This window comes from Onychostruthus taczanowskii, unplaced genomic scaffold (genome assembly GCF_017590055.1).
Source record: "Onychostruthus taczanowskii isolate IOZ18803 unplaced genomic scaffold, ASM1759005v1 scaffold34, whole genome shotgun sequence".
Lineage (NCBI taxonomy): Eukaryota > Metazoa > Chordata > Aves > Passeriformes > Passeridae > Onychostruthus > Onychostruthus taczanowskii.
Window position 1 is genome coordinate 1,908,116 of NW_024500794.1, and position 16,255 is coordinate 1,924,370.

The following is a 16,255-nucleotide window of genomic DNA, read 5'->3' on the forward strand; positions in this document are numbered from 1 at the left end:
TCTGCAGTTCCTCCCTAATGTAATCAATCTCCATCTTTCCATTCTTGCCTCCTGTGAGAAGTTTTCAAGCTCCTAATTATCCTTTCATTTCTGAACTTCTGCTGGCTCCTTTTTAAGCAGTGCACTTTTGAAGTTGCTTTTTCAGCCTGATCTGAGAGGATGCACACTTGGCTTTCAGCAGCCTGGGAGGGGGCTCGGGATCGTTAACTTCAAATGCGGCGCTTTCGGCAGGGCCCTTGTCCTGACATCAGAAGTAGCCACACCGAGGGCTGGGGAACACAGGGAGCATTCAAAGATGTTAATGGGGCCCCTCACAAAAAGCTGCATCCCAGACTCTGGTCCGCCTCCTGCCTCTTGTGCAGCAAAACAGACACGTGGCACTGAGCCAGAGCCCCAGATGAGGCTGCCTTGGCTGCCCTGCTCAGCACCGTCTTAGCCTTCTTTCCTGTTTTGTATTCCACCTTACACTGAGGATTTTTTGTTTTCTTCCTGCCTGCTCTATGCCATGGCTTTCTACGACACCTGTCACCTGATGGCTGAGCTCTTTATCCACAGCAATGTCTTTTTTCTGACTTTATTAAAGCTTTTGTTATTACCAGATCCGAGCCTCGGCACCCTGGTGCCTGACCATTTGTGTGAAGATGCTGGCTTGGCCTCATTATCAATTCACATGGCCTAATGATTTCCTGTCCTGGGTGTCCTGCAGTGACACACCTGTGCCGTATTCCAGGCCTCACTGGGGCTGCTGTCATTTGGGCTGCTTTTTCCTTGGCACATTACAACATTTCCCTCCCACACGCTGCCTTCAGAGTTTCCCAAGGATGGATCTCACACGTATTTCTCAGCAAGCTCTCTAGAAGGGGGTGATGCTAATCAGTAAGGGGATTAACATGTAGCAAAACTTATTTTGACTAACAAACTCAATGGGCTCGTTTTAGTTAAGCAGTAATTTGGAGCAAATGGGAAGACAAGAGGTAGCCACTGTGGCATTTGAGTTGTGTTACAGGGACTGGCTCTGGGCTGGTTTCTGATTGCTGCTATTTACGTTCCTCAGTTCTGATTAGACTTTAACTCTTAGCGAGACTGAGCAGAGGAAGCAGAAGAGGGCTAAGTCAGGTAAGCAGAGGCACTGTCCAGAACTGCAGAAAAGGGTTTATGTTGTTTTCTGAAGGTGGTAAGAAGGAGCTTGGCTGCTCACATTACTTACCTGGTTTTGCCTGTGAGCTCCTTTCGCCCCACCTCTGATTGCCTGAGGGCATTTTTAAAATTCAGGACCTGATAACCAGAATGCAGATTAGTCTCAGTCTGTGTAGTCAGGATGGGATGCATCTGGTAGTGTTTGTTCCTCAGCTTGTTTGTGTGTTTCTCCCTTCACAGCCAATGCCAGCCTCTGTCAGCTGGCACAGCCCGGCACAAGGACAGATGAATGCTGCAGCAGGGGTAAGAGTTCTGTTTGTTACAACTGTTGACAGCCTTGTCCCTCGGTGCACGCAGAATTCCTACTGCAGCTCAGCCCTGCACTGCCCTTGCCTGCCTGCTGCACCAGCAGGGATGTGCCTGCCTGCCAAAAGAAACCCAGTTGGGATGCAGTCCTGGCAAACAGCTGTGGTCACTGGGAGTGCCTTGTGTTCATGATGGGAACCTGCAGGACCCAGCTCCTCACAGGGAGAGTCTGTCCTGTCCCTTGGAGCTGCTGAGCAGCCTGGTCTGGTTGGTTCCCATCTGTTTCTGCTCAAAAAGACTCAAATGTGTGTTCAGCTGGCTACTGATACGGGGCAGGACTTGCCCAGCCTTGCTAGCAGGAACTCACACCTTTGATGTTTGCTGCAGTCCCTTGGTCCTTTTCGTCACATGCAGACCACAAACTTGTACTGCTGCAGCTTTCCTTTTCTCCCTGGCTACTGGAAGCATTGACAGGCAGGTGACAAATAATGACCCTGGTAGTCTGATCTACTTTGGTCCTTTTGCCTTTCTCCCGTGCTGCTTGCATTTCATGGAGAGAGTTGTACAGAGCTGACAAGAGGGAGAGGGGAGCTCAGCACCTTTGGCCGGCATTTGGAGCTTCTCCTGGCACAGCAGTTCAGAGGTGCTGCTGGGAAGAGCCCTTACACTGAGCTCACTCCTGCCCTTTCCGAGCTCACGCTGAAGTGGGAGGGGCAGGAAGGGCTCTTGGCTGGCTGGTAGCCCTGGTCCAAGGCTGGGAACATTCCAGCTGGTGTGGCAGTCCGGAGCCCCGTGTGAGCTCCCTGCCATGGAGCATGGGAACATCAGCTGGCATGGGTTCTGTCCTGGCAGGAGCTGCTGGAGGAAGGGAGGTGACCATCCCCACCCCAGCAACAACCACGACTGCAATTTTTGTATTCCTGAATGAGAAGTGAAAACTCCAACCAAAGGCTTGAGACAAGCCATGCACCTCTGAAATACTATAAAGAATGTAGAAGTTGGGAAAAAAAGAGATTACACCAACTAGTATCAATTCTTTCCTTTATTTTCTTCCCCTCTGTTTTTTTATTTTTTACTTTTTGGTTGTTAATGGGGGCTTGAGACAGTCTCACTTTAAGATGCCTTAGCTTTGTGATACTGATTTAGGATACCTGTGGAAACAGGACATGGTTAGCACAGGAGTGTGTGGTTCACCCCAGATCAGCCTTCGTTCTGAGAGACAGGTAATGACTCGTTAACAAACCACACACATACTCAGCCCACATTTCCTTGACACTGAATCTGAATATTTGCTGCTATTTAAAAAAGTACAACGCTTGATTTGTTGATTTAATCACAAAACAAAACACATGAATGGAAACACTCATTTACGTGACTATTGCTTATACACCTAAGAGGAGGAGTTGGCTGCCAATGTCCACACGCACTTCCTTCATGAGAGAGAGTGTGCTCCTACCAGAGCCTGCCAAGGCAAAGAAACATTCCAGACTGAAATATGCTGTGCTTGAGTTCACCTTTGGGCTATGGGAAAGGATGGGTGGGGCAGGGCCTGGGCTATTTGAGGGGCATAATTGATCAAAAACTGTGGCTTTGCCTGTGCTGCCACACACAGAGTTTGTATATGAAGGAGGGCTGAGGCTGGATGCAGCTCTGGAGTGGTTTCTATTTAAAAAAAAAAAAAAAATCTTTCTATGCCCACCTGCACTATGCACGCACTGTGGTGTAAAGGGATTCTGGAAAAGGAGTATAAACTGTTTTAGAGGAGGTTTATGTGATAATTTTATACAATACATGTAGTAAATAGAATGCTTTTGTTACACATTTTTGTAACAATCCTGGTGTTGTGGGGCATGACTAATTGATGTAGATAGTTGAACTGTAGAACTGTGAAAAAACTTAAACCCCCTCCCCCCAGGTAATTACAGAAAACAAAACCTGATTCTCAAAATTTCAATTGTCATGTCTTTTAATTCAAGGCTTGCAACTGAAGTTAAAGCTCTAGGAATAGATTTAATTTTTTTTATTAATAAATAAAGTAGCTTGTACTTCATTGAAGACTTGCCAACTCTGCAGACTTATAAATAATCTAATTTAATGCATTTTTTTCTGTCTATCTACAGCACTAGACATAAGATTACAAACATCTGGTCAAACCCAAAGGTGTGTGTGCTGTTGGAAGTTCTGTGTAACTGGTTTTGGATCTGATTGTGACAGAGATCCTGGAGAGAAGAGCATGAGAGAACAAAGTATCTAAATGAACAAACAGCATTTTAAACTGAACTAATATTTCCAGCCCATCTGGCCTGGTGTAGCTGAGGATTGCGAGGCTGAAGAGACATCTAAGCTTGGGATTTTGCTTGAGGTGGTGCTGTCTGAGTGGGAAAGGTGAAAGCACAGAAAGATTTCAACATCCAGTGACAGCCAATGTCCTTGATTTTCCTCCAGCCAGTCACAGTCCTACAGTCTTTCTCAGAGTCAGATGCTGTGCTCCTCGCTGGGAATGCTGCAGCTCCATGCCTGTCACTGACAGCCTGGAGCAGTGTGCAGGGCAAGCCTTGCAAAAATCCCACACTCCCCCTCATTTCACAATAAATCACCCAGGCAAGAGTTTTTCCTCCCTCATTGAACTTTTTAAGTGATGGGTTTTTTCCACATACATGGTAACTCTCGATAGAAAGCATTTAACAGTGTGCACTAACAAACTTATACAACATATACATTACATATATATATTATATATATAGAATGTTCTATATACAAACATATACATCTTTTTAGATCTCTACAGACTACAAGAAAATTGATAATTATAGTCACAAGTGGCGAACTTAACAGAAATGGTAATTGGTAACTGTCTGGAAATATGTAAAATATGTAAGAGTGGAAAGCTGTGACCTGATGGGGAGTACTAAAGAAAAGTTGCTTAGAAGTTTAGCATTAAAAATTGTAAGTTTGAGGGCTGCTAAATTCTCATTTCTCTGTTGCATAAAAATGCAAATGGAAATCTACTGGCAGGTTTTTTTTTTCCCCTGGTGTTAAAGTAGAGACTGTTTGTTGGCAGCCAGAGTCAGCTGGGCCCTGTGTAAAGACTTGTTGAGGACACTTTTCTCTCCGGGTGAGCTGCAGTGATCAGCAGTCAGAAGTTGCTCGTTAGTTTTCTTCAAAGATCCCATGATTCCAATCAGCCTCTGGGGCTGCTTCTGACTGCCACACACCAGGGCAGAATGGAAAATAAGCTGGCTGCTGGACATTTTGAATGCTGCCCCAAATGATGTTGTTGCTCAGAGACCAGTGGGTTTGGATTGTAGGCCAGAGCACAGGCCCAGTGATACAGGTTTGAACTGAAGATCAACTTGCCATAATGTTCTCCTTTATTCCTCATTCCTGATGCCTGCTTAGAGCAGTGCTTCCTCACAGGCACCAGTGGTTACTTCTGTGACCCAGCCCCTGGAAGGAATTCCCCAACCCAGTTCCTATTGGAATCAGATTGGCAAGTTTGGTTTATCCTTACACACAAACACACAGAGGAATCCTCTTGGGTCACGGACAACTCCAATTCCTTAGCTCTCAGCAGAAGCCCAGGAATTGCTCAGGCTTTGACCTTTTTCCCTGCAAGTTTCTACAGTTCTGACAACATAGAGCAGGTTTTCCTGTGCTAGAGAAACTTGTGGAGTCCCATTCCCAGTTGACTAGACCTGTCAGGGCCATCACTTTGATTTCGGCTACAGCAAAACGTAAAAATCCTGTAAATCATGAAATTCTGTTCTGCCACAATGGGAATTTAAAACTTAACACCTCAAATCTCTTCCAACCCTTTAACTTGAGCAGTGGGCCAATTGTGAGGCCAGACTTGTGGATGGTACAACTTCCTGGGCTGTATTTTATTGTAGGTAAAGGAAGAAGAAGGAAAAGGTGTTTTTGAGAGGGACCATATGAACACTGTGATGATACAAACACCAGTGAAATTAAGGTCTAGGTGGGAGTGGGATGGTGCCTGTCTCTCTCAGTGTCCATCAGGATTCCTTGAAGAGACAAATGTTACACTTCTTCAAAAGAAAAATTTTAAAGGCTATTTTTCCAACTTTTCCTCACTTCCTTTTTTCTAATTTAAAACTATGTCCAGACACATGAAAACAAGCCTTCAGTGCCTTGTTTTCAGCCCAATCTTGGAAAAATTTCCAACCTAAGAGCTGAGTTGTGTGGCAGTGAGTCTTGCAGGATAGGGTGGAGCACTCCAGCAGGATAGGCAATAAATCCAGCTCACTGTTCTCTTCTGTGGCTGCAGGTTGCAGAGTTTCCTGCAGCATTCACTGCAAAAGCCAAACAGGCCACTCTGAAGCAGAAGCAAATTACTTTTAGCAGTGTGAGCAGAGTATAAATTGCCACTCACCCATGGTGTCACTTCATTTCTGTGCTCCATACATATGTTGACAAGGGTTTTCCATGCTCCTCCCTGGCCCACTGTGTAGTGTTCCTGCTCTAATCTCCCTTTCTGTCACAGGTTTTGGGGGGGTTTCTGTGCAGGCCCCCCACTCATAATTTCAGCTGAGCACTTAAGCTGCTCTGCAAGCTGCTGAGCAGCCTCTGTGAGCAGTGTTTGATGGGACTGTGGTTTCCCATCTTCCCTCTCCTAACTTGAAGAAATGCTTTCCAAAGCTGATTTCCTATTCCTGCTACTGGGAAATAAGGCAACCAAGTGATACAGCCTCCACGGGGATGAAAAGTGCCACAGCCCCCCTTCAAGGACAACAGATGAATCTAGAGCACATTTTAAATGTATAGATTAGGATGATGTTTCATGTGCTCTGAATTGCAAATAAACCATCTATGACATGTCTTAATGATCTTGTTAGATAGTGCCTGTCCAGCTACCTGCAAAATCGTTACATTTTGGGGATAGGATTTTAAATTTATTTATTTTTCTGGTAGGAGTTAAAGAGCATTGCCTTGGGCAAGGCTTTTCAAGGGAAATAAACAGCTGATAAGAAAATGCAGCTCAACTCATTTTTATGTGGAGAACAGTAGCAAACATGCTTGAAATGTCCTGGCTTTTTATAATGTAACTTTTAAAAAATAAAGATTTTTGTCATTTAAGGTGTTTTTTCTTTTTTTTTTTTTTCTCAGAATAGAAATAAATCCCATTTTTCTTCGGTCACAACATGCTTCCTTTTTCTGTTTTTTTTTTTTTTTAAGATGTCAATTAGCCATGCAAAGTTTTATAAGTGCATTAACATTCGAGTTTGTACAGAATATTTTTAACCAGACGCACTCCCCACAGTTCATACCTACAGCTTTTGAAAAACTACATGCCACAGTGATGGTTGAGTTCCTTTTGGGAAAAAATTGGCCACCCCAAGAGTCAGCTGTTGGAAAGACCCTCATGATTCCAGCTTCCATCCCATGGTCTGTAAAATTTCTCCTTGACGTCCACTGTGATGAATCCAATAACAGTAACAGGAAAACATCTTCTAGGAGAAAAAACTGTCTCTGGCCAGTGACTGGTAGATCTGGGAATAAAGGCTGCTTCCCTGAACTGTGTTCTTAATAAAGCCACAAGCAGCTTCCTTGAAAGTCTAAAACTGGTACCACTTTTTGTCCTTGTATTTGAGCATCACCTACAGAGATGGAGAAAAAAACCAAACAAATGGCAATCAAACACCGCCCTGCACATGAGACCACACATGACCATTAACTGTCAAACTTCAGAATTAATGAATGCAGAACAATGCAATACTTCACTAACAATGTCAGCAGGTCTTGAGTCCACTGAGATCTCATATTTAATTCCATAGTTATTTCATTTAAAAAGCGTTACCTGCTATTGCTGGTTTTAGAAGATTTTCCCTGAGGAACTTTAACTACTTTTCTTCTTCAAAAATTAAAGGAATTTGCTTTCTATAGGAATAAAAAGACACTTCTCCATGGAGCATAGTAGATATGCCCTGACTATATCAACTTCTTGCAATTCAAGGCACATTTTTTCTGCCTCACACTAACAAAAGCCAATAAAAATCTAAAGGTCTTGTCCAGAGATGCGATGCACATTAAATGAAAAACCTGCATTTTGGGAAGTATGCTTTGATGTTGTTTTATCTTCAAGAAAAATCATTTTAGTTTTCCCAGCCTTAACAGCGTGGGATGGAAAAGCTTTCCATTTCCAGCTCCAAGCACAGAAGCTATTCCTATTCCTGGCAAGGCCTATTCTACATAACAGTACCACAGGGCTGTACTAGTAATGTTCTCCTCTTCCCAGTGAGGTCTGTAAAGGCCCCTCTACACTCATCCACCTACCTCTTTTCTGCCCTACTGCATGGATGTGCTGCATTAAGTGGCTTAAAAAAACAAACCACAATGAACTAGCGAGAAAGGCAAGATGAGAAGTGCCACGTTCTAAATTCAGAGGCTAACAATGGATGCTCATTTCTGGAAACGTGAAAGGAAGGGGTGTGTTTATTTTTGGCATTCTGATAGTTTGGGAGCAGGAACAATGCCGTGCCAGCTGACAAGAGCACGCCTCCAACACCAAGACTGGGTGAAGGGAGAGAAGGGCACTTGGCTTTCCCAAAGGGAAGCGCAGGCTGGGTGGCAGGGTTGGCAGTTCCCAGTTGCAGGGTGTGGGTGCCAGGGCTCCTACCTCGTGTGCATGTTTGGAGAACGCCTCTGCGCTGGCCATCATGCTGGCAGTCCTTTCATCCAGCTCGCCCAGCTTCTGTCCCCTCTCGTCCAGGGCAATGCGCGCGCGAGTCAGGTCCCCAATGACCCCGCCCGCCGCTCCTCTCACGCCTTCAATCCCGCCGGATCCAGGGATGTGCTGGGCGAGGCTGCGCGAGGCTTTTCCTGCCGTGGCCTCGCCAACTGCAAAGGAGAAACGGACAGACAGAGAGACAGGGATGAGCTCCTGGCCTGGCTCTGTCAGTGCTCCCAGTCCTGAGCTGCCTCCTGGCAGCAGTGACATATCCGAGGGGCAGGTGGCACATCTGGAAGGCTTTGCTCTGCCGCCACCACATCTGCAGCGCAGTCATGTGCCCCCCACTCAGCTGATCAAAAGCAGCTGCCAAGGTGAAGGAGTTAAGGAATGGCAGATAAGGACCCTCCCCTTTCTCCACTAGGTCAACTTTCTCTTCTCATCAATCACCTAAATCTTGTGTACTGCTCCATGCCTAGATGACGAGGGCAGGGGATCTCAAGAATTAATTTCTGCCCAAAAAACCCCCAGCAGTAAATTACTCACAAAGCTCCTCCCTGTCAAAAGCTTGTCCACTTCCTCCAAAAAGTCCTTTGAGGAAGCCTCTGTTTTGGGCTTCTGGTGTTTCCACGGGAGTAAACAAATCCCCAAGCATGTCCTAGTAAAGCCAGAAAAAAGTCCATGTGAAAGGTTAGTGAGATGAAAGTGGTTCTAGGTGTTTTCTTGATTTTCATTAACAAGACACATGCACTGGACCTAATCAACTAGTTTTAAAAGAGTCTGCTGTGAGAACAGTATGGTGCAGGCAATATTTGTGTATTCTGACAAATGCTTGGGCTAACTGGACTCACTCGTGCTTTCAAAGGGATTTGGTTTGTCACTGCTCAGTCCCATGTTTGTTACCAGAGGAAAACAAAACCTGCAGCTAATACAGAATGAAAATACCAGTGATAAGGTCACATTTTGCTTAGAAACACCAGAGGTGACACTCTAATTGAATAAACAATTTGCTGTGTATTATGTATTTTGCTGTAGTGATTGCCCAGTCAGGCTGGGCAGTCACTCTGCTTTCTTTTTATAGCACACCTGAGTTCAATGCTTGCCAGCAATTCAGAGTTTGGTGGTTTGTCTTTTAGTTGATTTTTTTCTTTTTAAACAAAATTCATTACCTTCCTACAACCTTCCCCCACCCCCTTCGTGCACCATCAGCACTGCTAAATAAGCACATCTGCTCAAGGCGCTGCTCTGGTGCCACATCTTGGAGCAGTCACTCCCAACAAATGTCAGGCTCAGATTTATTTGCAGAAGTGTTAGGAAAAGCAGGCTCTCTGGAAAAAAAAAACTGATGGGAAAAGTGTGCTGTCCCATTAGTGTTTGAAACCAGGGGGCTGTGTGTACTGAGAACAGTTTCTGCCCTGTTGCTCAGCTCTGTGTTTGCTCAGGCAAGCCTCAGCAGGCAGATCCAGCTGCTGTGCTGCACACAGCGCTCGCTCCTGGGGGCTGAGTGCGAGGACAGCGCTGTGACGCACAGCCACTGCTCCTCTGCACAGTCACCTGCTCTGGGGAGAAAAATTACTGCAGCCCTTGGAGCCTAAGTGGAGCTCTCATGCAGCCCAGCTTTGTTTTCCAGGTAGCAGGTGATACTGGGTCATCTGCTTTCTGTACACACAAAATGACCATGCAAACCTTTTTTTGCCTAAAAGCCAAGATAAAAGCAGCCATAGTCCAGCAGTACAGAGAAGCAAGGGCTGTGTTTCCCTTTGCTTGGTAGTTGCATAGTGCTGTTAAGGCTGGTAAAAAAAAATAAAGTAGCATGTAACAGCCTCTTGTTGTAGGTCCATAATCTAAGATGCATCAGTCAAACCTTTAGATTATTTTAAAATTGGCTCCTTGCAAAATAATCTTTCTGGTGCACAAAAGCTGGTGTGCAATGTTCACTCCTCAAAGTGCCTTTTCAGACTTGAGACAGACAGTGCTGTGATGTGAGTTGAGCAGCTCAGCACATGTTATTCCCTAGGGCATAATGAGTGCTGGCAGGACCATTTCTTTTATACTTCCATTCTGGTTCACTGCTAATTATATAACCCAGAACTTATTCCCCCTCTTTTTTTTTTTTCCTTTTATTAGTCATGTTTCTCCCTGTAACCTCTCCCAATTCCTTCTTTCAGTAAATGACATTTTTATTTGCATTTTCACTGTAAAATAACCAAACCACACCAGCCCATCTCTAACACTGTAAAGACTTTTTGCACAGGTGCAGGTGAGAGTGCATGAAAAAGCCCGAGGAACAACAGAGCTGCTGACCTCTCTGTTGCTTTGGCATCATTCAGCCAGGGCAAGTGGAGAGGAGCAGATCTGTCCTGCCCCTGCAGCACTGTCCTTATCAGGGCTGGTTTTGCCTGCTGAGCGAGGCCACGGTCCCTCCCACACACAGGCACCAGGGTGAGGTGTGAGCCCTACCTGCAGGTTGTCACACATCTCCTGGCTGTAGGTCAGGCGCTGGATCTCTGTGGGAGAGCTCAGGTACAAAGCCTGCCCTTCGTTAGTGAAACAAAAGGTCCGTGCTATCCTCATGTCTGTGACAGGCAAATAGTTGATGTCCAGCAGCGGGCGAAGGCTGGGCAAGCTGAGGAGAAGCAGATTCCCAGGTTAGTCACCAGCTGCCACACGTGGTACACCTGCTCTGTGCCTGCATGTTAAACCAGCACTTCACTTTATGCTCTTCATAACTGCAACAGTTAAAGTACAGCTCTAAGCTGAAAAATTCTGCCATAAAAACACTGCATTCCCATCGTATTTTGTTTGCTTGCATGGAGGAGTTTCAGCTGCCTTGCCTCCATGGCCCTAAGGCTTCTGCTTCTGTCTGGATGTGGGATGTGCATGTGGCACGGTATGGCTTGTGCCACATGGCTGGGTCGTTTGCAGGGCAAGGCCTGCAAGGACATCTGTAGGAAAGGGCCTGGCAGGGCCCTGCTTCCACCCTTGGACAAAGGCTCCAGAATCACCTTGGCTGTCCTCCAGCTCCCTGGGGTTTGCTGTTCTGGACAGCACTTTCCCAAATTTAAATGGCCTGGCCAGGGAAATAGGGAGCAGCAAAGTGAAGGTACAACTACAGGGTTACTGCACAGTCAGCTCCTGGAGGGAGGGGACAAGGAAGGGAAACCAAGTGCTCTGAAGAGAAAAGCTTCAGAAGTGCCAAGAGTGGACTTGGGACTTCACAAAGGATACACAGAACCCTTTATATGGCTGAGTTTTATACTTCTCTATACCTGACCCACCATAACTGAGCAAAATTATCAGGGCTTTCTTTTATCATAGTTAAAAATCACCAGCCATCCACTGTCACAGGTACGGGATTACTAGAAAACACCAGGAGCTTGCTTTACTGTGCACCTGCCTGCCTTAACTCCCCACATGGGATCAGGTATGGCTGCATCAAGGCAGAGAATTCAACACACCCACCAGGGAGTTAATGCAGAGCATCAGGTACTCTGGAGCAAACACAAGTGGAATATGACAGCACTGCGCCACCTCTTTGCTTAGATTTGCCACAAAATTAGTTAGATAAGTACCTCAGTGTCATGATGTGCCCATTGGCACAAAAGCACGCCAGACAGACGCTGTTACAGAGGGTGACCACATCTGCTCGCAATAAAAAGGACGTTTCGGTGATGTTGTGGACATAAAGACATGTTTGGGAAGGCAATGAGAAGACTTTGGCTTGTTTTTCTGAACAAATGACTGCAAATTGATGATCACCCATATCCTGGGAGGAGGAAGGGGAATGCATGACAAGTTTCCTTTTCCTTGTTTTGTCACCGTCATCAGCACTGTGCGGATCCCTCCAGACTTCATAGGGCTGGTGTGTCAATGTCCCCATGCAGTCCAAGCACGCGAAGGTCAGCACGGCTCCCTTCAGTGTCAGGACGGTGCCTGCAGAACAGAATTCCCTCTCACTGCCACTGGCACCACAAGCAGACTGCTTGTCAGCACGGCACAGCTGACACCCAGCTTTTGTAAACACAGCACGCACATTAATCCAGCCAAGGTGACAAGGCGTGCTTGCTCAGTTCTTTCTGACCACACGAGAAGGAGAACAAACAGCCTGCCAGCACTGGAAAGGTCTCAGGCAGCTGATATCTATAATGATGGATGTAATACATGCTGTTAAAGATGGCCTCTTGTTTATCTCTACACTATACTAGTAGAATATTTATTCCCCAGCAGTGAAATTGCTCCAAGTCTGGTGACCTTCCAGCATTGTTTTTCTAAACAAACTGGGGTGGGAAACCTCTGCTTCTGTGCATTCTCCATTTTGTGTCCGTTTTTAAAGCACAGGCTGCCTCTCCTCAGACCTGACCTCTCAGCCCTCTGTTCTCTCTGCTACACCATCTGTCACTCACTCAGCCAAGGATCTCTCCTGGTACAGCAACCTGCCAACATTTTTGTTTCCTTTCCTGAACTCCCTTCTGCTTCTCTGCAGCTTTCTGATACTGAGACAGCCAGACTGCTTGCAGAATCCCAGACAGAACTGTAAACAGGACTGTAATTTTACAATATGAAGGAGCTCTGGTAATTTCCTGGTCGCCACAAGAAATATGTAACTTTGCCTGTTACACAAGCCAATCTTTGGAACTAACACAACCTAAGCATCTCAGTCCGTGAAGCTGTTGATCCCTCATGAGCATCTTTACCTGTGTGTCTTCCACTCAGTGAGTGACCACTGCTTGATTTTTTTGAGACACTTCTGCCCAAAAGGCCATACAAAATCATGCAGTTATTGCCCCATTGTACCAAGACAGATAAAAAGCAGGAAAGGAGCTACACTCACCACTTGGTGACACCGTGACTGGCTCTGACTGCCGTGAGTCGTCACTAGCAGGCAGATTAAGGGACAGGATTATGACCATCCCGAGGCCCGTTCCGACCCAGAGGCAGGAGGAAACAGCAGAGTCGTTCTTTCGGGCAAAGGACTCCATGAAGTACAGAGCTGTGATTGCCTCCTTTGAGTCCCTGTCGATACTGGACACGCTGGAGCTTCGGGAACGGCTGAAGGAGTTTTCCCTGTTTTCTGCACAAATAGATACAAGCAAACAGACATAAATTAGTGCTCAAGGAGCAGGCACAAGCCTGCAGCAAATACAAACTCCCTGCAGAGTACAGAAAGTAAAGTTTTCTTAACCTGAGCAAACATTCTGACCCTAGCATGATACCAGCTTGCTGCCAGTGTACAAATAAGTGTGGAAAATGCTGTCAGACATCATCAGTTAGATCTGCATTAGAAATAGCTGCCTATTATGGAGATTAGCATGGACTAATTAGAATTTACAACAGCCTTAGCTCTAAGGACTTGTTCTAAATAGCACAAAATAATTTCATACCCATATGTTACCAATGCATTTAGAATTAATCCATGTGTCTCATTGCTGCAGGACATGAAGGGAGATGCCATTACCAGTGTAATGTGTCCCCTGCTCTGCTCTTGTTGTCATCACTAGGACATTCCAGCACTGCGGTCACAGCCATCATTTATTGTGAAGGTATTAATAACTCCTCCCTGGGGAAAAGACATCCATTGCTGAACTGAACCCAGTCTCCAAAACGTCTCAGGGTACGCATCCACTCTGGCTTCCCAGGGAGTGAAGTGAGAAACCTGCTCTGTGCCCTTGGCAACAACTGCAGAGTGAGCTGGCACTGCCTGAGCTTTAGCAAGCAGCATCAAGAGCTAGCTGGAGACAGAGCTGTGCTCTCCCCACTGCAAGTGCCCAGGTACAGAGACTCTTTCTGAGCTTTCCAGAGAGAGGTAACGATGAAAAGGCTGAGGAGCTCTGCTTTGCTTTGTCTAGTGCCAGGCAGGAAGCACAAAGCTGTGTGAGGGAGCTCCTGGCATTAGCAGGAACATCAGAGGCTATAAAGCACAGAGGGCTAAAAAGTTCCTGAAGAGTCAAGGAGCCAGAGGAAGATGGGAGTAGGGCTGGCTGCTGCACAGTCCTTGCAAAACAACTTATGCCAGTGCTGCTGTTTACCAACCTGTAGTTAAACATGGGATCAGATCACTGGAAGCCCCACAAGCTCTTTTGCAACAATAAGAACTGGAGGTGAAGAAATAGGTGAAGGTACTGGATCTGAGATAAAGGTCTTGCTCCTGAACCTGTCATTATGAAGCAGATTTGTATCTGGTACAAAACTGTCCTTTTTATAGCTCAGAAAAGTCACCTCTTCAGAGCCAACAGAAGTGTCTAAAAAGAAGAATAGTTTCTGCCATGGTTCAAGAATAAAATTAGAAAATTACTTTCTCACGTACTCCAGCTTAAAACTGAGCTAATCCCCACACTGTACACATGGTTCCTGTGCCCCACCAGAGCAGCAGCTTTGCCAGTGAATCTCCTCCTCAGACAACAAACTGCAGCATTGTGTTCCCCTGCCCAGATGCCTCAGTGTAAAGTTATCCCTACACTGCAGCTCCCTGGGGAAGACTGGAGAGAACAGAGCGAAGCACTGCTGGAAACACGCCAAGTGTTTCTGCGTGTTCTTCTGCCTCAAGTGCTGGCACACAGGTTTGGGGCAGATTCTCCTGCTACTCTTTTCACACTTGGGCCACCTTCTGTCCTTTGAGGCCATTTGTAGCATGTCAAAGAGGAGTTTTACAGGACAGCTGTTCCTGGCACTTCACTTCCACTCTCATGGAAGAGAAGCTTATGTCTACTTGAACTTCCAAGCACTGCCCTCACCCCATTTCCACGTTCATGTAGGCACTGTTGTAGCTCTCTAGTTGTGTCTCAGCACTGCTCCATGTAGCTGCATAAACTGGGATTGTTGGCTCATCTACAGACACAGCTGCTAATACCTTGAGAACCAGTGTCTCCCATAACCCCAAGAACTTTGTACTCCTACTCCTCGTGCAGGGAACGAGTTGGCCCAGCTCCTTCCTGAGCACTGACAGCTGCCAGGTAAAGAAAGGAAGACAGTAATTTCAAGGCAGAAATCATCATGGCTATATATATATATATATATATATATATATATGTTTTTTCCCAAAGGGTATCTAATCTTTAATAAAAATGCTATTATGTAATTAATCTTCTCTTTAACAGGTGTATTAATATCACAGTCACATAAAATTCAAAAACGGTGGTGCTCAAGCTAAGAAAGATGTTGAAAGGACAAATGCAGTTAGTGTAGGCGACATACACATTACTTTAAATATATGATGTGCCATTTGCATGTGTCATCAAGCTTTCTCCCTCCCTAAATTAACAAGAAATGTTCCTCACTCCTGTGCAGTACAGTTAACTAATACATCTCTGCAAAACTGACACTAACAGATATAATCTTTAGGACACTTTTGGGAACATACTGTGCCATTTTCTATTAAATACACTACTCAAACTGAAATTCTAAAGATCAGCAAGACATATGCCAAAATTTGATGTCATTAAACATATCTGAACAGCAAAGTCTGCAACTGCTATGTGACTTTATTGGCTGGCTCTAAAGCAAGGTAGAAATCTCTAGTCTTTCTAGATTTCAGGATAAAATTTAGTTACGTCTTGTTCCCTCTTTTCTCAAAGAGTTTCTACCCCAAATTCTTCATTTAGAAAGCATGCAATTGTATCTTGAAGAAATACAAAAGCACTTTCCTTGGGAAGTTTTAAAAATTTGCCAAATTATTTGCTAGTATGCTTTCTATACCTTAAAATGACATCCCGTCTTCTCAAAGCTGACTTACCGGTCTGTAGCAATCCTTAACCCAACCACCATATTCCAGGTTTTCTGTTCTATTTCCCTTTTTTTGCTCTGCATGATGGGTGTAGCCAGAATGTCAGCCACATCTTTCTGCAGGAGTCTGAGCTAGGACCACTCTCTTGTCAAAGCTGATTTGGATTCTGTGCTTCAGTGAGAGGACAGGACATTCACCCGTGAAAAGCTCCTCAGAAGTTTCTGTCTTCTCCTCCTCTGGAGAAAATCCTGCTACATGGCCCTGTCTCATAAATATGCTTCTATCGCTAGATTTTTTCCTGCTTTGAGGAAGCCCAGTATTCCCTTTTCTCTGAGAGGTACATCCAACTCCCAGGATCCATTAGGTCCCACACAGCCCCTCAGACCACCACATCCTTTCTCCTCGTC

The 16,255-nt window shown here is 45.5% G+C and overlaps 1 protein-coding gene across 2 annotated transcripts in view; it reads right to left on the reverse strand.

The window, feature by feature from the left end:
- Positions 1–2,496: 2,496 nt before the first annotated feature.
- Positions 2,497–16,255, reverse strand: part of STXBP5L (syntaxin binding protein 5L) — a 183,405-nt gene continuing 169,646 nt past the window's right edge. For both annotated transcript variants that reach the window (XM_041410828.1, XM_041410827.1), the window contains 6 exons: positions 12,960–13,199; positions 11,701–12,061; positions 10,589–10,754; positions 8,675–8,786; positions 8,078–8,298; positions 2,497–7,058 (listed from right to left, as the gene is read on the reverse strand). In XM_041410828.1, coding sequence (XP_041266762.1) covers positions 7,017–7,058; positions 8,078–8,298; positions 8,675–8,786; positions 10,589–10,754; positions 11,701–12,061; positions 12,960–13,199 — 1,142 coding nt within the window. In that variant the 3' untranslated portion in view covers positions 2,497–7,016. The remainder of the gene's footprint in view (positions 7,059–8,077; positions 8,299–8,674; positions 8,787–10,588; positions 10,755–11,700; positions 12,062–12,959; positions 13,200–16,255) is intronic.